The sequence below is a fragment of the Pyxicephalus adspersus genome, chromosome 10 (assembly GCF_032062135.1).
Source record: "Pyxicephalus adspersus chromosome 10, UCB_Pads_2.0, whole genome shotgun sequence".
Lineage (NCBI taxonomy): Eukaryota > Metazoa > Chordata > Amphibia > Anura > Pyxicephalidae > Pyxicephalus > Pyxicephalus adspersus.
The window spans coordinates 6147911-6171781 of NC_092867.1; the positions used below are offsets into that span (position 1 = coordinate 6147911).

General features: G+C 39.5%; 3 protein-coding genes and 1 pseudogene across 3 annotated transcripts in view; all 4 read right to left on the bottom strand.

Moving 5' to 3' along the window:
• Window positions 1-3018: 3018 nt before the first annotated feature.
• On the bottom strand, window positions 3019-4148 carry LOC140339892 (olfactory receptor 5AR1-like; annotated as a pseudogene).
• A 1265-nt stretch (window positions 4149-5413) lies between these two features.
• Window positions 5414-6370, bottom strand: LOC140339893 (olfactory receptor 5AR1-like). Its single transcript, XM_072424805.1, has one exon. It carries the CDS (start codon window positions 6368-6370, stop codon window positions 5414-5416), a length of 957 nt encoding a protein of 318 aa, XP_072280906.1.
• Window positions 6371-17437: 11067 nt separating this feature from the next.
• LOC140339774 (alpha-2-macroglobulin-like protein 1) lies at window positions 17438-20848 on the bottom strand. Its single transcript, XM_072424678.1, has 4 exons — window positions 20666-20848; window positions 19774-19976; window positions 18731-18946; window positions 17438-17834 (listed from the first exon to the last, which is right to left on the bottom strand). Exons 1-4 carry the CDS (start codon window positions 20841-20843, stop codon window positions 17685-17687), a joined length of 747 nt encoding a protein of 248 aa, XP_072280779.1. The 5' UTR covers window positions 20844-20848; the 3' UTR covers window positions 17438-17684.
• Window positions 20849-21254: 406 nt separating this feature from the next.
• Window positions 21255-23871, bottom strand: part of LOC140339894 (alpha-2-macroglobulin-like protein 1) — an 11307-nt gene continuing 8690 nt past the window's right edge. Inside the window, exons 8-9 of the mRNA XM_072424806.1 lie at window positions 22412-22574; window positions 21255-21722 (exon numbers count right to left, since the gene is read on the bottom strand). Coding sequence (XP_072280907.1) covers window positions 21388-21722; window positions 22412-22574 — 498 coding nt within the window. The 3' untranslated portion in view covers window positions 21255-21387. The remainder of the gene's footprint in view (window positions 21723-22411; window positions 22575-23871) is intronic.

Consider the following 23871-nt stretch of genomic DNA (forward strand, 5'->3'; position numbering starts at 1 on the left):
GGTAAACCGGAGGGTCCCTTGCGGGGCTCCCTAAGCGACGCCGTGCCCCTCCAATTTCTGGGCTCAGGCGCACCAGAGGCCGAGACCTCCGTGGCCGTGGCCTTTGACCTGCCTCTTCAGAAGGACCTTTCATTATGTTCAGTAGCTGACCCTCCAACCAGCCAGGGCCTTTTTCTGCCGCTGCAGCTTGCAATTGCGCCCACAAAGCCTCCACATTCTCCATGCTGACCTGTCAATCTCTTCAATTTGATGTAATTAACTGCCTCTTACTACTCCCCCCACTCTCCTTTTATTGACTTATTTGACCCCACCCATTGCACCATTTCTCAACCAATTAATTCAAATCAAAATTTGACACATACTCCTCCCCTATGCACCTTTTATCTGACCAATCAATTTAAATCAAAAACGTGCATCTTTAACCCATTAACTGACCTCTGCCCATTCCCCCACAGTCATGTTGGCCCCCGCCTAGCTCCCTTCTCGCAGGCTTTAGGGCCTCCCTTTAATTTCATAAAAAGGGCAAAAATCCTTCTCTATAGCATGCTGGTAGTAGACAGACTTTTTTCCCTCTGTAGCTGTGGCTGCTTTCTCAAGAAAATTAACCATGAAGTCTTGTTGCACCATTTGTTTTTGCAGCACCATGAATGTATTTAGTTAATTTAAAGGTGAAGTTTAATTGGGTTTTAAAAAGATGGTTTGTAATTATGTTACCTTTGTTTTTATGCAGGAGGTTTGGAGTTGAAGTAATACCTTTTATTGGCTAAAACTAATATTTTAACTAAGTTAAAACTTCTAAGCTCAGGTTGTCCCGAACTCCCTACTTGGAATGTTTGTGACTACACAGTAAAAGAAGAGGCGGCACAGTGATGAGATCATTTTAATGTCACCCTGCATGAATGCTGGGATACCTAGCCCATTTCATTTTTTTTCTGTGGCTGCTGGGACTGAATAAACTGAATTCCGGCATGAAAGGTATGTCATCACAGCTCAAGATGGCCGAAAATTGAAACCAGGAAGAGGAGAAGAAAGAAGATGCCGACACCCACAATGGAGCGGGAACAGGTATTTACAAAATTGTGTACACCCAGGTAAGGTTATTCTATTGCAGAAGGCACATTGCCTGTCATTTCTGCAATAAAAGCATTTTTTTAAATAAGGTTTGGTTCTACTTTAATGATACATTTATTCTTACTAGGCTGTATTAATTGATGTATCTTCTTATCAGTCTTAAACCCATGGCAGTGCCAAATCTGAATCTCATTCCTAATCCACACTTGAAATCAATGAGCAATCAACAAAATCAGGCACTGGGTTCCTTGAAATTGTGCTTTTCTTCTCATTCTGACCTGCTTTGTGCAAGTCATATCCATATAAGTGATATGTGATCCTATATGGTGATCCTACATGGCCTTGTTTGGGTGGGAGTGACTTAACTTTGCTGGGTCAGATACTTTTACTGGAGGTGTTTCATAAGGTTCTGAGCAAAAAAGGGTGATGTGATCCTGCTGGTAATCATGTGGTCTGTTTTGATCAATAACTTTTCTTGGTGAGGACAAATCAGGGGTGTAGTCGTAAAAAAATAAGAGGGGGCACGATATTAGTGAAGGCTATCCATGGCAAGCTCGCAGGGAGAGCCTATACGGGGGTGCCGCAAAAAGGGCCCATGCATACACGCCCCACTACAGCCCTGGGACAGATTTTATATTATGTTGAGAAAAACAAACCTATTGCTAGCTCATTATGCACCTAAAAAAAGTGTATTTTGTACTTGGTCTTTTGTCTTTTGTCTACATTTGACCCTTTAATGGTACGACAGGTCATTAGGAACACCAACATCACCTCTGCTTTTCCTTTGTTTCAGCAAAGAAATAGAGGTGCGGTTGTAATTACTGTAGAATGGTGAATGTCTAAGACTTTTCTTGCTTTAACCCGTTCTCACATAGTTAAATTGGAAGTATAGAGTGCTATACCACACAATAAAAACCTTCCACTACCTTGTTGCCCAGATAGATAAAATTTGGCCAAAGGTAATGTTATCCATCTAAAAAACCTTTTTCCCCATATTTATAGAACAATGCTGCTAGAACAACAATATTACATGGTTACTTCCCAATTGTTTCTCTATACCTTGCATTTGACCTAACTTCCAATCTTCTACTGGTGATCAATTCAGGTCCCATAACACAGACATCGAAAAGCCCCTGGGTGTAGGGACCACACACATGCTAAGGAACTAAGTACAGTAACTTTTCCACCACATAGCATAACATTATATTGGTCAACTGATAATGTGTATTATTTAATAATTTCAACTGAGAATCAAAAGGAGAAAATAATCGTTGCTTTGTGTTTCCTCCAAGATATGGTAAACTCCACCAAGCACCTGGTGGATCTATGTGTCTCCACACATAAAAAAAAAAAAAATTACATACAGTTAATTCCTACAGAAATATGTTTAAGATCCAGTAGTCATTCTTATTCCTGATTGGAAAAAGATTTTATCCAATTATAAAACAGAACCTTTGTTGCTTTACTACTATAGGCAAAACATGGCCAAACTTTATAAGCACCCTACATATTTTAGTTTAGTTATTGTTTTAACCAGTATTTTCCAACATGGAGAAACAACTGACATAACTTTTGGGTCTTGGGGAACTCTCTATAATTACAGCTCCCAGTATACAGTATTGGTATAGCGGTCAGAGGGAAGAATGCCTCTTACATTGATTGCCATTACAGATAGCCGAAAAGATCATTGGTGTCACGTAAACTGACCTGAGGGGTGCAAAATGCTGATTGCTCAGGGGTCCTCTACCAACCTTTGGTTGACCCAAAGTTGAGACAGTGGTTTAAACCTTTGAAACAAAATATAATGAATAAATAATAGGGAGTCATTTAACTTGCAAAAAGCATTTATTTATATATATATATATATATATATATATATATATATATATATATATATATTTTTTTTTTACACAGCTCTGCCACATAGCAAAGTCCAGTGTTTCAGCTGAGGGTTTCTGGTCTTGTTCTGCCCTTTGCACTTCAACAAACTTAACTGGCTGCTTGTGCTGAATCTACTTCCACCCGTCTGAGACAGACTGCAAAAATCTAACATCAGGCCACATTCAGTTACTTACACGGCTTAGTTTGAAAAACACACATTTAAGGATGATTTTGGAGCTACATTTGTCCATTATATCTCTGTGTAGTTTACCTTTCTTTTACTCCTAAACTCTTTAGAGTTTCAATGACCTCAGCATTCGTAGGGCTATATATCAAGGGATAGGTATAACATAGGTATAACTATACTATAAAAGACTGAAGCAACTTGGTTCTGCTGGAGGGCATAGCTTGTAGATGGATGATATCACATTAAGACAACAGTCCCATAGAAGATACTGACAGCAATCATATGTGAAGCACATGTATTAAAAGCCTTATGTCTACCCTGGGCTGACTGGATCCTCAAAATTGCCAGAACGATGTTGGTGTATGAGATAAATGGAATAAGAGGCAGCTCAGGGTCAGGGTGATATACCTTCCAAAATGAACAAGACAGCTTGGTTTATAGATATATCAGAACATGAGAGCTTGTAGAGTGGTGGAATACCACAAAAGAAATGATCCACAATGTTGGACCTGCAGAAGTTTAGATGGTACACAGAAGTTGTGTGTACGAGAGCATTCACAAATCCTCCAGAATAGGCAACAACCAACATTCGAAGACACAAGATGCTGCTCATGAGAACTTCGTACAGCAATGGTCTACAGATATCTACTTAACGATCGTAGGACATGACTCCCAGAAGAAGACATTCAATGGCTGCATAAGAAACAAAGACGTACATCTGTATAGCACAGCCAACAAAAGTAATAGCTTTGGTTTCGCTTAAAAAGTCCCTCAGCATTTTAGGGGTGACAGCTGAAGAATACATGAGGTCCACAAAGGAAAGATTACTGAGGAACAAATACATGGGCTTGTAGAGACCTTTGTTCATTATCCTTATTGTAATGATGTCACTGTTACCCACTACCGTCATGATGTAAACATGCAGAAAAATGATGAACAATGGAATGTTGAGTTTAGGGTTGTCGGTGAGCCCCGCAAAGATAAATTCTATTACAGAACTTTGGTTCATCTCCAACAATTTTAAATGTTTGGCATCTGTTTATTAATATAGACAGACATTGTAAATAATTACCAAAGATCCACACATTATACCAGGCAACTTTACTAAATGTGTCAATACAAATCTGTGGTTGGTAAAATAAGCTTTAAGCATACTATTGGTTAAATTTTCGGTTAGCTAAAAGTTAAAGAATAGGTTGGAATTCTTATCTTTTTCCTCCACTCTGTGCCTCTAAGGGTCTCACCAGTTGAAGCTTTATATTGTCATTATGTGAAATATTACAGATCTTCATTGAATAGAAGGAAAGTGAAGGCTCACATTATAAAAAATCAGACCATGGAGGAAATATTGGTTGCCAGCGGGAAAAGAAAAAACTAGAAATTTGTGCTTATCCCTTTTCCTTCTGGCCAAAAAGACACTAAACCCATGCACCAATCAGTCATTTTTAATGCAGCCCAATGTTGGCCTTGTTACAAATATTATTATGTTATCTTGCTTAAATTCTACAGCCCATAGCAGATCCTGCTTATATCAGGTTGAGCCTGGTAATGGTGTGTCTTCACAGGTTTTTATTTGGCTAAGCCATGGTACAGGTTGAAGCTAACTGGTTACGTTCAAAATGATTTTATGTTTATACAAGAAGCTGCTTTAGTTCTATTGGTGATGAAGAAATTGCTTGTATAACTGAAACAATACAGAACAAACCTAGCTGAATGGGATCACTGTTAAGGTTGCACTTTTTTACTGTGAAGATGCAAACTGAGCACCCAAACCATCCAAACCTTCCACCGTCAGGACCCCCTTTCTGAAAAGTCAAGCAAGAAACCTTAAAGTTGAATGGTCCTTGCTTGATCTTCCAGAAAGGAGGCCTAACTATGTAAATGTGGGTGGTGTGGATCCTCAATTTCTCCTTTAGACAACCCATGCTCGTAGTTAAATGCTACTTTGAGTAAGATAGACCAAATAAAAAAGTTAGAATCAAACACAGCAAATAACACATAATAAGGAAATTCACCATTGTCTTCCCTAAACATAATGTATAGGGTAATATTTATATTTTAATATTGCATCATATCTTGTTGTAAAAAAGTAACAGGAAGAAACATACAGACATAAATCATATTAGGTCAGGAATTTTTGGCTGAACACCATGTACGCAGGCAGTGGATAATTTTTCTATGTTTAGTTGCCCCTAGGGGCTGTTGTTGTTGTGTACGTTGGCTGCGCTGTAGCTATGGGTCTCTGAGGTTTTCTTGAGATTTAACAAGCATTAATTAAATGATAGATTCAGTAATTACATTTTCTTTCGAACATTTCAAAGAACTCTTTAAAGCTTCTTTAACCTCGGTGTTCCTAAGACTATATATCAGAGGATTGAGCATGGGTATAATTATACTGTAGAATACAGAGGCCACCCGGTCTTGCTGTAGGGCATAGCTGGTAGATGGACGAAAATACATAAAGAGGACAGTACCATAGAAAATACTGACAGCGGTCATATGAGAAGCACATGTGTTGAAAGCCTTGTATCTACCTAGGGCTGACTTTATCTTCATAATGGCCAGGACAATGTTGAAATATGAAAAAAGGATGAGTATGAGGCAGCTCATGGTGACCAAACCACCTAAAATGATCAGAATAGATAAGCTCACAGTTACATCAGAACAGGACAACTTGTAGAGCGGTGGAATGTCACAGAAGAAATGATCAATAATACGGGATTTGCAAAAGTTAAGATGAAAAACACCAACACTGTGAACAAGAGCAGTCATAAAGCCTCCAAAATAGGCAGCTGCCACCATGCGGACACACACAATGCTGCTCATTAGAATCCCATACTGCAAAGGGCTACAGATAGCCACATAGCGGTCATAGGCCATGATTCCCAGAAGAAGGCATTCAATGGTTGCAAAGGACACAAAAACATACATCTGTAGAGCACATCCAACAAAAGAGATGGCCTTGGGTTCACATAAAAAGTCTTTCAGCATTTTAGGACTGACTGCTGAAGAATAAGTCAGGTCTGCAAAGGAAAGGTTGCACAGAAACAAGTACATGGGCCTGTGAAGACGTTTGTCTACCAAACCTAGAATAATAATTCCTATATTACCCACCAGAGTTGTGCTGTAAATAAATAGAAAGATTAAAAACAATGGAATATTGAGTTCAGGCTTGTCGGTGAGCCCAGTAAAAAGAAACTCCACCATGTAACTCTTGTTCAACATCAACATATTTTATTATCCTGGTTTTCAATAAGAGAAAAAAAATGTAAATAGCTTTCAATGTTTCCTATATCTGCAAACCTTCAATGATCTCCTAACTGACTCTTGTGGGCTGACAATGATGCCTTTGCTACATTGAAATCCCTAGCAGTGTTGTCCGCACCGCCCAATTCTTTTCTGATGGGCTACAAAAACTCTGTTCTCAGGGGTAAAATTGTTGCTTTTGCAGAGTTCTCTTCACTTCCTGTTTGGTAAAATGTTGTCATTTTTGAGTGCAAAGACTTGGCAAGAGCCTCGCCAGAGGTCTCTGGTGTAAGGACAGCCAAGATCAGGTACTGGGTAGGGTACTAGAGAGGGGCAAGGTCTAGACAGACTGAAGTCAGGGCAGACAGCTTTCAAGCATAACTCAAGTCCAAGCAGGGATCAGGGCAGGTGGCAGTCTAGCATATTTGGAGTTCAGGCAGGCAGCAGGCAAGGGTAGTTCAGGCCAATGCAGGGGTCATAGGGTCAGAACAATCAGGTCAGGTCAGGTATCCAAAAAGGCTAAATGTGGCAGTGTATAGTGGGGTATAGTCTCAGGTAGCAAAATGCTGGACAGATGATCTGCAGGTAGAGTGGTAACACCCCGCTGATTTCTTTTGAGCAGCACCAGTTAAAACACATGTACCATCTCAATGGCAAGTATGGTTCAAGAGCATAAATAACACACTGCACACTTCCTGCTCGTCCAAACTAAGCCTAATGATTTTCCTGGTTTTCTTGCAGGTCAAGAGTCTTTGGTCATCTTCATTGGCTGGGTCAGGATGATATAACTCCCCATATGTAGGTACAGGAATTACTTTGTGACTACAGAGAATCATGCTAAGACTGTACACTGAGCTGCACCGAAAAATAATGATATGTTGCTACTATTACTGTGGCAGAAAAAGTTAGCAAGTTGACTTTAGTTCTTCTTTAGGTCATTGGAATAAAAGCTACTCATTTTAGGCAACCTCAGCAGTGTTATATGGTTGGTTCTAAAACTGTACCTTTGGTGGATCGGTTAAAAAATAATGGGAAATTGGTGGATCTACTGGTGCGATCAAAAGATAATAAAACTATGTTATGGGGAGGGAGGAGGCTCAGGCTCATAGTTCCACTGTTTTATTAATTTAGTCGATTATCTGTGGAGGGGCTGTAACGCTGCCTGACCACTTCTATATTCCCAATCATATTTCCCTGTTCTGAGTCTCCATTCCCAAGTCCTGGATGCCTGGGACAGGCAAAAGAATGGACAACGGCCGAAGATCAGTAAACCATAATTTTCTGATCTTCCCTGTGAAGAATAACACTGAACGCACTCAGCTGTAAGCACTTCTAGGTTTAAAGTTGTCAAACACTGGCCAAAGTTAATCATGCTCCCTCAGAGTGCAGAGGGGAGATTAGAGGCTCCTCATCACTTAAAATTGACCTAACTTTTACCCAATAGTTAAACATTTTTACATTTGATTGAATCAGAAAATATGTGAATTACCATTTTTGTAAATTAAATATAATGTGAAAAATGTGTACATTTTTTTGGAAAGTTTGGATGAGATGAAAACACTTTTACCAAAACCTATAAACCCATTGTGATAGCAAGTTGATTTAAAACATTTAAAGTTTTACAAAATATTTAAAAAAAACACATAAAATACAGTCTTTAAAACTTTAAAGCTTTGCCTAGAGACCCTTATGGGCTTCACAGCTGTAGGCAATTTTGCTTGTCATAATGCTATCTACTCACAAAACCACATCTTTAATAATAATCAAAAAAATAGGAAGAATAACAAGGTCCTGGTCCAGACACCAGCCCCCCAATCTAACTCCCCTCTCTTAACCTACAGCAAGCTCGGCTCAGCTTTGGGAGGCTAGTTGTGCCCTCTCAAAACCTGGTTGCCCATGGGACCTTGGTGCCCAAAGACAGAGTCTGGGGAAGGGCTGGCGGAGAGCCAGGAGCCCATAGATAACCCAATACAGGGGAGTCCAGCAGAGACAAGTCCAGAAAATAGAGCCAGAGGTCATACACAGGTAATCAGTACACCAAACACAATATCGAAGGGTAAGATAAAACTGACAGAGTCAGTAAGAGTTATTCCAATGAATAAACACACCAGCACTTTGGTGACTGAATAGAAAGGCTATAAATTCTTAGCAGCCAATGGCAGGGAGAAGCCAGGGACTTATCTGATATTAAAATTTCCTTCTAGCTGTGCACAGCTTCATAGTTTGTGCTGGGGATGCTGAGAATCTCAGGCTGAAGGCCGGGGCTGCCGATAACTAATTCTGTCCCTGATGCTGTAAAATTGCAGCTATTTTATTCTACCAAATAGCAGAAAATATAAAATGTTTTTAGGGTAATCCTCAGACCTAAACTATGAACTTTAATGCATGTGTAAAAATAATAAAATTAAATAAAAGAATAAAATGTGTAGAAGTAAAAAAAATAATTCTCCTTCAACAAAAGGGTTTGTGATTGGTTCATGAAGCGTCAAAAACAAACACACCTCAGAATAGAATGTATTATGACATTTTTAAAGATTAATGAAATGATTAATGTCCTGTTATTACCCAATAATACTCTTTTGTTCCCTAGTATAGAACAATTACAGTGACAAACTTACTTGCACAAATCACGATTTTATTAGGAATTTATAGCTGAATGCGATTCGTGTTGTTTTTATATGTTTATCAGGCTTTAGGGACTCAATCAGTGCTCTATTGTGGATTACACTGAGTCTCTGAAGGGTTTTCTAATGGTTTAAGTCATCATTTATTATTTATTGTAAGGCTTCTAAATTTGTGATACTCATACATCATCTATTTATTGGAGTATTAGTTAATATTGGTTATTAATCATGATCAGTTCCGGGCTTTTTAGCATTTGTCACTTTCTCAGTTTCTTATTTGTAGGAATAAATATTACATTATATTATTATCTTGAAATAATTGAATTATTAATTTTATATTGGATGAATACATGTTACATTGTACATAAACCCTAACAGTGAACTCTTCCTATTTAGGGCCTGATTTAATAAAGTTCTCCAAGACTGAGGAGGATAGACTATCATATAGACTATTCCAGAATGGAACAAAACCTGGAATGGATTTCCTAAATCTATGGAGTGTTTTTAATCCTGGACCAGATCTATTCTGGATTTGCTAGATTTGGAGGTCTTCAGGGAAAGAACTCATGTTCTCATGAAAGAGATAACATTTTCTGAATCACCCAGGTTCTTCCATGATAGTCTTCTCCGCACACCTTTAGAAAAGGTGAGGTATTAGGGTATTATTTTGAATGTTTTGGGGCCTCTGTGGCTAAATAACCCAGAAGATAGGTAAAGTGTAACGTTTCTGTGAGCACATACCTGTTGGTCCCACCTGGTTTGTGGTTTTCTGGAGCTGTCCCACCAGACAATATAGATTTGGATGAAGAAATTTTGTAAAATGTACAATGATTTTGGGCATGATGGACATTTTTGCAAACAATTAAGACCTACAATGGATAGGGGACTAATTTGATCCATTTTATCCTTATTGACAGGGTAGAAAATGTTTCAATAAAATGTTCCATTTTTATGACATACCTTTTCGTGCCTGCATTCATTCCAGGCATTAAATGGCTGGAGGATGGTGCTGGTGGGGTAGATGGGGTTCTGTACATAATGTCGAAAAGCATTACAACATCAATTCCCATTAAGCCTTTCAAGAGATAAAAAACCTTAAGTCAAGCAGTGCGGGTGGATCTTGGAAATAGTTAAATCATTATCAAAATGGGTGGAGGCCAATCTGTTGGAGTGAGATCTCCTAGGAAGGGTTCCTTTGCATGCTGAGACTTCCTAACTAGAATAACTAAAATCCAATGAATGAGAGGGCAAAGGACAGGAGAAAAAGACGTTTGGTATTACCATTTGGTATGGTAAAAAAAAAGTTATCGTATATCTGCTCAATGGGTTTCAGTTGATTCCTCCAGAAATCTTGTCAATTGATCCTCTGCTCGTGTTTTTTGATTTTCAAGGTTACGTTTTTTCCTACTTTTATCCCTGAGGATTACAGAACACCTTCCCCTGTGTTGAAAGGAACATTTAGAGTGGATTATAGTCCTGCCCCATGGGGACAAGGCTGTTCCTCCATATATATAGCAAGGTGAGAATTGTCACCCTAGGAGAGAAAGTGTATTACTGGCATAATCACCAACAAAATTCCTGATACGGGGAAATAAGGAAGCCATTTCTTTTTACATTTTGTTCTTTGGTTCAGGTACATTTCATTTAAGAAATATGTGACTTGTATGATACAGGACAATAGAGGTATTATGGTAAACAGTACTCATCCTGTAAAGAACTATAAAGAATACTACGTTCCCAACAACTAAGGCTAAATACAGCTACAAAAGAGTCCAGGACTTTATTGGTATTAATAAAATTGCCAAATTGATGTCCAAAAGATTATATAAAAACATTCTTCATGATGCCATAAAACCTATAAAAACCTAATTTGCCAGCATATAGTTATCATCTGCAAGGTGCTTTTAGGAACTGAACCCCAAATTCATATGTACATCATTCAGCAATTCAATCAAAATGGCCCAATGATATTAAAAAAATGTTCTTCTATGCATCTTATGTAGCTCACATGTATATATGATTATGTAGCTCATTCAGGATAAATCTAATTACTCATAATAGGGTGTGTAAATGCAGTAGACCACCCTAATGCCAGTCCAAGTGTAAATGTGATGATGAGAACCAAACAAATGGATATCAACTCAACAAACTGTCAGGCTAACACTCTCCCTTGATATAAGTGATAATCCAATGCTGATATGCAAATATCCCAACAAAAAGAAAAAGAAAAAAATGAAATAAACCCAACTGTATATCTGCAGACATGAGAATAGGTGGGTTGGGAAGGACTTCTACATACCATATAGATAAGCACTTGGAATGATGACGGATGACTTGATCGATCCCTCTTGCTCATTTAAACAAACCTGTTGATACTTCCATGAAACTTAGTGGATCCTTTTGTGTGAATTGTATGTGGAACCAAGTTCCAAGGGGGTCTTGATGTGTTTGGTGACATCATTCATGTGCGTGACAAAGCAATTATTGACGTAAAAGGGATAAGGATACACATGCTAGACCTCAAAATAGGCAAGAAAAACCCCAATTATTATATAAATATATATATATATATATATATATAAATATATATATATAAATATATCACGCAACTTTTATGTGTTTAAAGAAATATGGAGGAGTCAGGAGCCCCCTGGAATGTGTCTTGAGCATGTAGTAGTGAATATGTTTAGATATGATTGCAAATGGCCCCATTTGGTCAAGGAAAAAAGGAAAAATGAAAGAAAAGAAAGGGACTTCAAGGCTTCTTTTCAATAGTTGTATTTCATGAGTATTTAATGGCAAGTATAGATATGCCATATTGCAATAGTTTGTAACCATCTCCCATTATATAGTCATTGGGGGGGGAGACTAGTAAACTAAACATACATATCCTGTGCTAGGTATTCTTGTTAATATATTGCGTAGCATATTCAATTAAATGTCTTGCCTACACGTTTCGCCCAGGGGGCTTCCTCAGGGGTATACTATAGATGTATGGGTTTTGTTATGTTCAAAATGATTGAGATTACAGTAGTCTGTTATGTCATTAGAAAGGAGTGTGGGAGAATATCTGTATTTCAAAATGAAAACATAGATGGATGTATTATAAAATATATTGATGGTAGTACTGGGTCAGGTTATGTTGTACGCAGAGAACCTCTTATCCGTTTGTGCAGCTTCCACAGTCATTTGATGGTTGATAATCAGCAGTGCAGTGTGGTCATCCTGCTGCCCATTTGCTCTAGCTGCCCTGTTGCCCATTTGGTCTAGCTGCCCTGTTGCCCATTTGGTCTAGCTGCCCTGTTGTCCATTTGGTCAAACACAATGTGGCAGTGGCCAAAAGTAAGCAGGTCTATTATTTGGGGAAAAACTGGTTGTCATTTTGATTAAAAATCCACAACCAAAGCCTTACACTGCTTTTGTAGAACTGGGGCTATGACAAGAACTTGAAGTTATCATCTATTGTTGAGATTTTTAGGGATGGTAGGACTATTTAATTGCCTTGTTAAATCTGACTCAATACGGATACTTATGAAACTGTTTCTTAAAAAGCTTTCCAGGACCCGATTTGGTTTGTTTGGCTACAGAAGAAAAGGGGGCACTTTGGTTATTTGAGATGTAATGAGGTGAAGGGAAATCGGAAGCAGTTGGAGTGACATATATTGTAATGTAAGGGTATCATTCAGGTTCAGTTGTCATTGGGGATCTTTTGGCTTCCTATCTATAAAACTGGAATTGAAGGGATATCTGCCTTTCAGAGATGCAAACCACAAGACTGTAAATTCTCATCTTTTCTGCTGCATTTTCAAACAAAATCCACTGTGTTCATGAGAAATGTTCATTTTAAATCTGCAGGGGAACCAACATTTCTGGAGTGTTAACCTCTTGGATTATTATGCTATGCTCAATGGATCCTCCACCATTATTGTGTCTTGTAGAGTGGTGAGGTCAGCTGGTGGAACTAGTGAGTGCAGCAAAAGACTCCAATGTACTGGCGGCAGAATATGGAAGTATCTATCTATCTATCTATCTATCTATCTATCTATCTATCTATCTGTCTATCTATCTAATTTCTACTGAGTTTCAAGATAAAGAACTAGTTTAGCTCAGTGTTTCTCAACCAGGGTTCCTCCAAAGGCTGCTTAGGGTTGCTTGAGCAATGAGCAATTTTTTACTGTCAAGTCAGTTTTAATAGCACCAATGATCTTTTTGGCTATCTATATGGCCAATGGCCAGCAATGTAAGAGGGATTCTTCTTACTGACCACCACACTAATATACTGTGAGCTATGGATATAGTAGTTATAGTTGGGGCTCCCTGAAGACCTAAAAATTAGTTAAAGGGTTCCCCCATAATATAAAGATATATAAAAACTTGTTTTGCTTATTTGCATATCAATTTATTTTCTATTGTCTGCCTTTAACAATGTTTTATTCAAGGTCAGTTCACCATTAGCCTGTTTTCCAGGGAAGGTGATCTCAGCAAGTACTGGGACAAGTCAGTCTGTGTTTACTGAAAGCTTGTAGCCAGAATGCCAATATCTCTCCAGGAAGTGTTCTGTTTACTATTCAACCGGTAATTAATCATATGGGATCTAATCCGCTGCCAAATCATTTTGCTGAAAGCAATAGAGAAAATTAGTTTATGTCTTCAGTCCTTAAGGTGAACACTTGGATGATATGTCCATTAAAAATCTCTAAGGTGTATGTAAATCCTTGATTTACATTTTGAAACAATTTTGAAATATTGTTATATTTGTTTGATTATTATAATTGAAAGCCACAAAACATATAAACTCATATGTCCTTGAAGCTTCCCCAGGTCATTGAATATCTGGTAGTAGATAATCACATTAAACTAGACTTGTTTTTTATAATGTTGAAGATGTTTTAGGTCCTTTACATGCTTCGTTCGTCAGTATGAAGCAGATTGGATGTCCTGTGAAATGTATTCAACACTACAAAAACAAGCCCAGTTGAATGTGATCACCTACTACCATAAACTCATCATTTCCTTATAATTTTTCTATAGACTCTGCGCCTGTAGAAGAGTAAAATGTGTAGAAATATTTACTCAATAGGATACAGATTACAAGCAAAAAAACACCAAGTCCCCATTCATCACCTGTAGTGCCCAGGGATCATAGTGGAACTGCAGCGGTAATCTGCAGTTCAGTTCCACTCTGACTTCACGGTTGGAAACTGAACCTCTGCAGTTCCAGTAAAATGTCTTGTCCCCATTCATCACCTGTAGTACCCTGTATTCTTGGATAGAGTTTCTCTATCCAAGAATACATAGTACAGAGCTGCAGCAGCAATCGCTGTTGCCGTGCTGTGCTTCTACTATGTATTCTTGGATAGAGTTTCTCTTTTCAAGAATACAGGGCACTACAATCGACAAGTCCCCATTCATCACCTGTAGTGCCCGGAGATCGTAGTGGAACTGTAGAGGTAATCTGCAGTTCAGTTCCACTGTGACGTCACGGTGGGAAACTGAACTGCAGACCTCTGCAGTTCCGGTAAAATGTCCGGGCACTACAAGTGATGTCCCCATTCATCACCTGTAGTGCCCTGTATTCTTGAATAGAGAAACTCTATCCAACAACACATACAACTAGGGTCTTAAAAGACCCTTAAAAAACCCGAATGTTTGCACCATTGACTTCAATGGTGTTGGAATTCGGCATTTGATCACCCGAGTGAGAATTTCTTAGTGAGAATTTCCCACTATTCGATCGAATAGATGTCAAATCAAATAATGAGCTATTCGACCAATACTAGTTAATATATTAAAGAGGGAAAAAAAGACTAATGTATTGCTAACTTGAAGTAATGTTTTAGCTTTCCTTATGAGAAGGATAATGAAGAGATCTACAAATACCAAAGAAAAAAAACATGAACTGTTCATAGCATTCCCTACTAAAAGTTGGTACAAAATTGGTTTAATTCACAAAAACGTCTTCTGCCCTTTCTTCACTCTTGGTTTTCCACAACAACCCCATTCTTCCCTCATTCCAATGAGCAATCCAATCCAATTCAATCCAATCCCTCAATCTAATTCCTTACTGTTCCTACTGGCTTGAGACTGAGGTGTGTAGCATGCTCACAGAATTGGGGAGGTTTAGGATAGGATTAACTCATTTTATGAGGATGAGGACTAGCCCAATGGAATCAAGGATGGTGAGGACAAGCCAACCAGAACTAGAGAGTAGAAGAGCGGGTAAACCAGAATTGGGTAAAGTAGGGACAGCCCCACCAGAATTGAGGAGGGTAGGGCTAGGCCCACAAGAATCAGTAAAGATGAGGACAGACTGACCAAATTAGGAGAAGAGGGACCAACCTGAAGGTAACAACTGCTTATATATTGTTTTTATCATATGATAATACCATTGGCTAGGTTTGTACTAGAGGAGCCAAGAATCCTAAAGTTACACTTTAGGCCACAACAGTTTCCTTCCATCTTAATTTTATGAGAAACAGCACAACTGCTTTATAAGTAAAATGACAATTTTAATTTGTTATGAGAGGTAACATGCTAACATTCTAATAGTTGAATATATTATGTATATCTAAAGATGAAATCACGCCATGCTACAAATATAAAAAAGAAGCTGCACGAAACATAAGCCGTTTCAGACTTGTGGTAGATTGCATTTTTCTGCTGTAAATTCAGTTAAATGGGAGCAATTGGGAACCAAGTCACTGGTTCTAGACAATTTTTGGACACATAGTTGCTTTTGCTCCTTTGTAAGAAGAACTGCATCATAGCTGCAACTGTGTGCAAATAGCTTGCCACTCCTGGGCCAATAGCAGAAGATTGCCATGCACCTGGGAGCAACTAACCTCATGGTTTTGTACCAAAAGTTTGAAACGGGCCATCATTTTCTCTGTGTATAAGTGATCCTTTATTTGGTCCAAGAATGATTCGGGTTCCCAGATAAGAATTGGAAGAAAGAACAAACAGCCATGCCTGTATAGACATTCACACCAAAATCATCTATTTTTCGCCATGTTGCAAACTAGTGGTGTTGATGATCTGCTACTCCTAAAGGATTCAGTTTGCTGCACTAAACTTGTTCCCACCAGGTGGGCATGGGCCGTATGTAGTAGCGGCGCTCTCCTCTGTAATAAGAGAACAAAAAAATAATTTGATTCAATGACTACTTTGCATATGTTATTCACTCACTCAAAAACTTCCATTAACAGTTGCTGCTGGTCTACACAAAAATCTCTACAATTCTAAAACAGTTTCTATATCCACACTAGGGTATTTTTTTGTTTGTTTTCTTTGTCTGAATGCCCAAGGTAGCTCTGAGTCGCTCTCTCTCTCTCTCTTTTTCTTAATGATCCGTTGCTCTACTTCTCACCTTTTTGGTAATAATCATATATTTTTACATTGACCGGTTTGAGGTCAAGGATTTCAATTTCCTGCGTCATAGCAATGAAGTACTGATATGTGGAGTGATCCAGCTGAAAAAAAAAATGGAAGGTCAGAGAGATTTTAGAGTTTCAATCAACATATTTAACAGATCGATAAAATGGTAAAATGGAAGAGTTTGGAATCTGGAAGCATTTAAAACAATGATTGGCATGGTATAGTAAGGTGTATGATCATATTTAGGTGAATATTCGAGAAATATATAGCTCTTTAATATACCACTGACTTGCATTGGGGCACAGCTTTCCCAGATAGCGACCCCTTCACCCTTGGGAGTTGGTACAGGGGTTCAAAGTACCCATTTTTTAGGGAAAGGGAATATCTATCTGGGGCTCACCTAATAAACAGGGCATTCAGATTCCAATTGGCTTCCCAAGTACCCCTACAACTTTTTTTTGTGGTGATGGGCTTCCTCCCAAATTATAGTTGCCCTCACAGTTGTGAGAAGCTATGGGGCCTGCCATGGACACACTCACTGACCCCCTGCAATGGCCACCCAGGTTTCATAATGCCTAGGGAGGATACATACACGCTGCCCCTACCTTTTCTGACCACCCAGACCTTATATCTGGAGCATAGTATGGTTTTGATTTTAAGGTGGTACCCTATGCTATTTTTCCTCTTCAACGACAGTTTCGTTTTTACACCTGAGGAAACCTTAAAATAATTTTTAGGTGTTAGGGAACCCCTACTATTAATATAGAAAAAATCCAATTGCATTGGTTGCCAATGGTAGGAATGCCACCTTTACAGACAGCTTTACAGGCCCTTGGTCTAGCTGTGCCAAGTTGGCCCCTGAACTTTGCAGTCATCATCTTATGGGAGGCCAGTTCTGGAGGAACCTTAAGATTTCCTGGCACCCTGGGGGGGAAGTTACATAGTTAAGCTGCGTACACACTACCAATTTTTGTCGTTGGAAAGGATCTTTCACGATCCTTTCCAACGACAAGGGAGTGCACGATGCATGAACGGTGCTGTACATACATTTGCCTCTTCAGCTATGTCTTTTTGAGGTTGGTTGTATAAACCTCTACAAATATATGCTACGCTTTTGTTTTTGGGAATTTTGGTTAAGCAGTGGGTAAGCATTGCAAACCTGCATAGTGTCCTGTATAGTACTGAAAGTTTCCAAATGCGATTTGATTGATACAGACAAATGCTTTTTTAATTTCATTTTATAATTTTATACTTTAAAAAGTATAAAGCTGTTGGAAGAGCTTGGTTATCGATATCTGAGTTTAGGATCCTCGTGCCCATGCCAAAGAATAGTACCTGACAGTTATGATAAGATTGAATTGTCCTTTCCTAATTTCACAGTCAGCAACCGTTGCATTAATGTTAAATGGAGCTTTTCTCACCATAGGCATTTCGTTGTATTTTAGGACAACCTGTTTGGAGTAAACAGAATCAAAACTGGACATCAAGTCTTACCTAATATTGTGTTACACAAACCAACTTTGAGAAGCTTAGAGACTGCATGGTGGTAATCTGGCCTTTTAATTCCACTCTAATTTATCTTTTTCATCATGCACATTTTTCTGATAAGGTTAAATAACTACTGGCAATTCTAATGTCAGAGTGAAGTGTTTTATCCCAAATGTAATCCATGGACTGCTACGAGTTTCCTACTGTAAGTAAGTATAGGAGACTGCGTTTATGGTACAGACGTCTATCACTTTACCGATGGTTAGTCGTACATTGGAAAGGTCATCTCTAGGTAGGAAACTGTCTACAATAGATGAAAGTAGATCAAAAATGGGCACAACATTGCTAGGCCTCTAGCTCACCAAAATGACTGCTAGGGCTTCTGTAGCTTGTCCTTCTATCAAGTTCTATCAAGCTGCCCATTCCACATGAAGAATCAAAGAGTCTGATTTAAAATATTAGGGACACTCATCAACTTCTATGGGTGTACAGTAAATGGTGCCATACTCCCCTTGGCAGGAGGAACACAAAGCTAGACTACATGGGAGCCTTTTATCCACTGTACATGGCATCTAGCATCCTAAGCTACCCGGGGGGGGCAGGTTCTGCACCAGGCCAAGAATGCCAACCTACTCTCTCTTGACTGGGGGAAATTTCACCAATCATATAGGCACTGGAAACAGCAATGAGTTCAATGGACTACACTTCAGAAACTGAAAGTCTGAAAGAATGAAAGTCACCCAGTCACCCAGCCATCCACTTTTCCAAACTTAGCCTATCTATAATTGACCAGAAACATCCCATACATTGCTATGTGCTTAGGATCTCAAGTAAAAATTTTAGGAAGGTAAGGGGGAACCTTCATGAAGACACAACCATTTCCATTAATGGTTAGTTGGTATTTCCCAGGAATGTTAGGCAGTGGTTGGTTCTGGAGGAGTAGACGGTTGGTTCTGTCCACTTTGAACTGTTTTAGAGACACATTATCTTTCAAGACTGTGACCAGTAGGTTTCCTTTTGTGTTGAATGTGACTTTGGTGTATTTGGCAAGAGCTTGGATAGCCACGACTGTATCCTGCGAGGAAATCATAGTACATATTAAACCTATAAAATGACATGATAGCTGTGCAGCCAATTAGAGTAAGTGTAGAGTAAGTAAGTGTTGTTTTGTACAACCTGACAGTACATTTATCTTTCAAAACTAGTCTTAGAAGTAAATCACATATGCATTTAGACATCATACCTTGCTGCCAAGGAGAAATAAACACTATACAAATATACGTATGTCAACGTTTTCTGGAGATGGCAAAATATGGTCAGCTCACGTACTCCCATATCTTTCTGTTGGTCATTAAAAAAAATACCCAGTATAATGAGGGGCAAAAACAAGGGAGACATATTAGCTTTTGACATTGCTAATACTAAATCAGGTCCTAAATGTAAAGGTTCTTCCTAAGAGTAGGGCACCCCAAGATCATTGCTGTTTCAATCAAAAAACCTCCTATGTGCCCGTCTATTTTTTTTTTTTTTGCCTCTGTTACTGGAGCATGAGTTTACCTGACCAACTGCTTTCTTCTGATTATTGAAGCTACCTTTCCTGGCCACTGAGGTTGTCCCATTGGTCAATTGATTGTCAGTTGCTAAAGCTTAATAAATTAAAAAAAAAATCAGTGGCATGCATAGCAAATATTTTTTTTCATAGTCAGAACAGTCTTTGGCCATCAATGCACACCCCCCGACTTGGATGTGCAGCTGACCGTGACAGTGTGGTCAACATTGGGGCTCAAGATGTGTACCAAAGCTGGTAAAGTTACAGAAATTTGATTCCTGAATTTCAAGACAAGAACCTAGCAAACTGAAAGAAACTAAATAAGAAAGTTGTCTACAATTCAGCATTTTTACCTGTGTGGATGAAAATCCTCCATATGGATTTTGTTGTTTGGACAACCAGCTAACAATGCGGGAAGCGTTCGTTAGCTCATTTGGGTTTAGTGTCGGACTGGAGACCAATGCTAGCAAGACGTAAGCTGACAGCTCAATACTGGCTGACACCAGGCCATTGCTTTCTGAGGACCTCAAAGTGTACGGCCAATACAGGTCCATTTCTGTGAACAAAACAAATGGCTTTGGTAAGATACAAGCAAAAAGACTCTGGGGTTAATTTACTAAAGGAATATAGGCTGTTCACATAGCTAAGTGAACTTTCCCTTTGCAAGGGGCAAAATAAGATGAAGCCTTGCTGAATTTAACCTTTCAATCATCCGCAAAGAAAATATCTATAATTTTTAGATTTCCTTTGTACTTGATGGGATATGATTAGGTATTGTATGCCATTCACTACACTAAGTGTATTAACACTTGCAATGGGAATATTCACATTGGTGAGTGAACAACCTAAATTATTTTAGTAAATCAACACCATTGGCCCAATCTGGAAGGGTCTGTCTACCCTAATATAGGTATATTTGTAGTTACAGGTAAAATTGGATGGGCTAAATAGGCTCCTGGTTTAATGTACTTTCTAATACCTGTATGTCACAGCTCTGTCTTGTCACTCAGGGGGTTTTGGATGTCCCTGTCCACCATTGTGCTCCAGCTCCATGCAAATAAATTAATATTTTAAAATATATAAAATACCAGAATGGATAGTGGGAAGCCCTCATGATGGACACAGTAGATTTGCAGACCTGGGAACTCACAGTGATGTACAGAGGTTTAGTGCTGCCCCTCTGATGCGACCCATAACCATCAAGTGCCATGAGCTGTCATCTGACCACCTCTTATAGTACATTACCTGAAGATGCAGCCAATGAGTACAACCTGTCCAGAAGCACCTGCCGGGTTTTTATGTCATTGGCCAAGGTGAACGTGTAAGCCAATAGAGCCAGCGTGTATGCATTGGTTGAGCCAGTGACATTGGCTCTGAGGCAGGAGAGAGCACTGGCCAAGTTGATGTCCTGGTAATAAAACATATGAATTTAAATGTTAATGCTCTTATATGTTATTCCCTGCAGAATATTTTTGTATATATATTGTATATATGTGCAGAACATATTCATTATGTGCCACATGTGCAAGTTCCATTCCATGTTAAAGTAAAGAAACATCTATCAAGCTGGTTACTGATGATGCTGACCTCAACTGTACTAACTGCCTGTTAGCCCTGCGGGTCGTGCCGGCGCCGCTGCTCCTAATTGCAGGCACGGGCGCCGGGTCCTATCTTTCAGGTAGAGTACCCCAGTACCTGTGTTCCATGCCAGAGTTTCCTTCCTGCTGGAGACTGTTACTGGAGCATGAGTTTACCTGACCAACTGCTTTCTTCTGATTATTGAAGCTACCTTTCCTGGCCACTGAGGTTGTCCCATTGGTCAATTGATTGTCAGTTGCTAAAGCTTAATAAATTAAAAAAAAAATCAGTGGCATGCATAGCAAATATTTTTTTTCATAGTCAGAACAGTCTTTGGCCATCAATGCACACCCCCCGACTTGGATGTGCAGCTGACCGTGACAGTGTGGTCAACATTGGGGCTCAAGATGTGTACCAAAGCTGGTAAAGTTACAGAAATTTGATTCCTGAATTTCAAGACAAGAACCTAGCAAACTGAAAGAAACTAAATAAGAAAGTTGTCTACAATTCAGCATTTTTACCTGTGTGGATGAAAATCCTCCATATGGATTTTGTTGTTTGGACAACCAGCTAACAATGCGGGAAGCGTTCGTTAGCTCATTTGGGTTTAGTGTCGGACTGGAGACCAATGCTAGCAAGACGTAAGCTGACAGCTCAATACTGGCTGACACCAGGCCATTGCTTTCTGAGGACCTCAAAGTGTACGGCCAATACAGGTCCATTTCTGTGAACAAAACAAATGGCTTTGGTAAGATACAAGCAAAAAGACTCTGGGGTTAGTTTACTAAAGGAATATAGGCTGTTCACATAGCTAAGTGAACTTTCCCTTTGCAAGGGGCAAAATAAGATGAAGCCTTGCTGAATTTAACCTTTCAATCATCCGCAAAGAAAATATCTATAATTTTTAGATTTCCTTTGTACTTGATGGGATATGATTAGGTATTGTATGCCATTCACTACACTAAGTGTATTAACACTTGCAATGGGAATATTCACATTGGTGAGTGAACAACCTAAATTATTTTAGTAAATCAACACCATTGGCCCAATCTGGAAGGGTCTGTCTACCCTAATATAGGTATATTTGTAGTTACAGGTAAAATTGGATGGGCTAAATAGGCTCCTGGTTTAATGTACTTTCTAATACCTGTATAACACAGCTCTGTCTTGTCACTCAGGGGGTTTTGGATGTCCCTGTCCACCATTGTGCTCCAGCTCCATGCAAATAAATTAATATTTTAAAATATATAAAATACCAGAATGGATAGTGGGAAGCCCTCATGATGGACACAGTAGATTTGCAGACCTGGGAACTCACAGTGATGTACAGAGGTTTAGTGCTGCCCCTCTGATGCGACCCATAACCATCAAGTGCCATGAGCTGTCATCTGACCACCTCTTATAGTACATTACCTGAAGATGCAGCCAATGAGTACAACCTGTCCAGAAGCACCTGCCGGGTTTTTATGTCATTGGCCAAGGTGAACGTGTAAGCCAATAGAGCCAGCGTGTATGCATTGGTTGAGCCAGTGACATTGGCTCTGAGGCAGGAGAGAGCACTGGCCAAGTTGATGTCCTGGTAATAAAACATATGAATTTAAATGTTAATGCTCTTATATGTTATTCCCTGCAGAATATTTTTGTATATATATTGTATATATGTGCAGAACATATTCATTATGTGCCACATGTGCAAGTTCCATTCCATGTTAAAGTAAAGAAACATCTATCAAGCTGGTTACTGATGATGCTGACCTCAACTGTACTAACTGCCTGTTAGCCCTGCGGGTCGTGCCGGCGCCGCTGCTCCTAATTGCAGGCACGGGCGCCGGGTCCTATCTTTCAGGTAGAGTACCCCAGTACCTGTGTTCCATGCCAGAGTTTCCTTCCTGCTGGAGACACGCTGGTGTTTGAGCTGGCCTGGGTGTGTCTCTCTTCATCTATGAGGCAACACATACACGCCCTCTGTTTCTACAGCCTATGGCTGGATCTCTGCTAGTATTTAAAGGCACTTCCTACTACAGGAAGTTGCCTGAGCAATCTCAAGGTTTTAGCTTGTCTAAACTCCAAGTGCAAAGGTGCTTCCTCTGTTTGCTTTGCTGTGTACCGGACCTTGTTTACTAACCCTTGGACTTTGTCTGTTTGCCGCCTGACCCTGACCTTGGATTATGTTTATGGACTTTTGCCTGATTGCCGCCTTACCCTGACCTCGGATCTTGTTTTTGGACTTTCTGACTGTCTGATTGCCAACGTCCCTCTTGACCACGTAAGCCCCGCGGTGCTTGCACCGAGTACCCTGACCCCTCTGGTCAACTGCCACTGACCCAGGGATCGCTCTGGAGTGGCACCTGGCAGCTACCCTGCGGCCTAAGCCTATCCTCACCATCAGAGGCTCTAGTGAAGACCAGGTAGTGGCTGAGTTAAGCCCCTCCGGAGCATACCCAGTCAATGGCACAGTGGGTCCACACCCGCGTGCATTACACTGCCTGACTGCTGTACTGACCCACTTGCTAACATTAAGGTCGGACCTCATTTTTGCATACTTATTTCAGGTCTAAGGCTCGAAGTAGACATGTCAAAGTTTAAATTGAATATAGTGAGTGACCAAATTCAAGCTTTCAATATTGATTTTTCCATTATCACCAGATTCCAATATGGTTTCTTGCACAGAACTGATATAAGGAAATACAAAGCAATTTTCAGAAGGCTGTGTAACTTTCAGGATGACTTGGACCCTTGTTGCAGCTATAGTTGTGCTCTTACAAACTATATACCAGTTTGGAGAAGACCCTTCCAGTTCCAGTGTAGTTCTTCCCCAATGCACAAGGCCAACTCCATGAAGACATGGTTTGATGAGTTTGGAGTAGAACTTG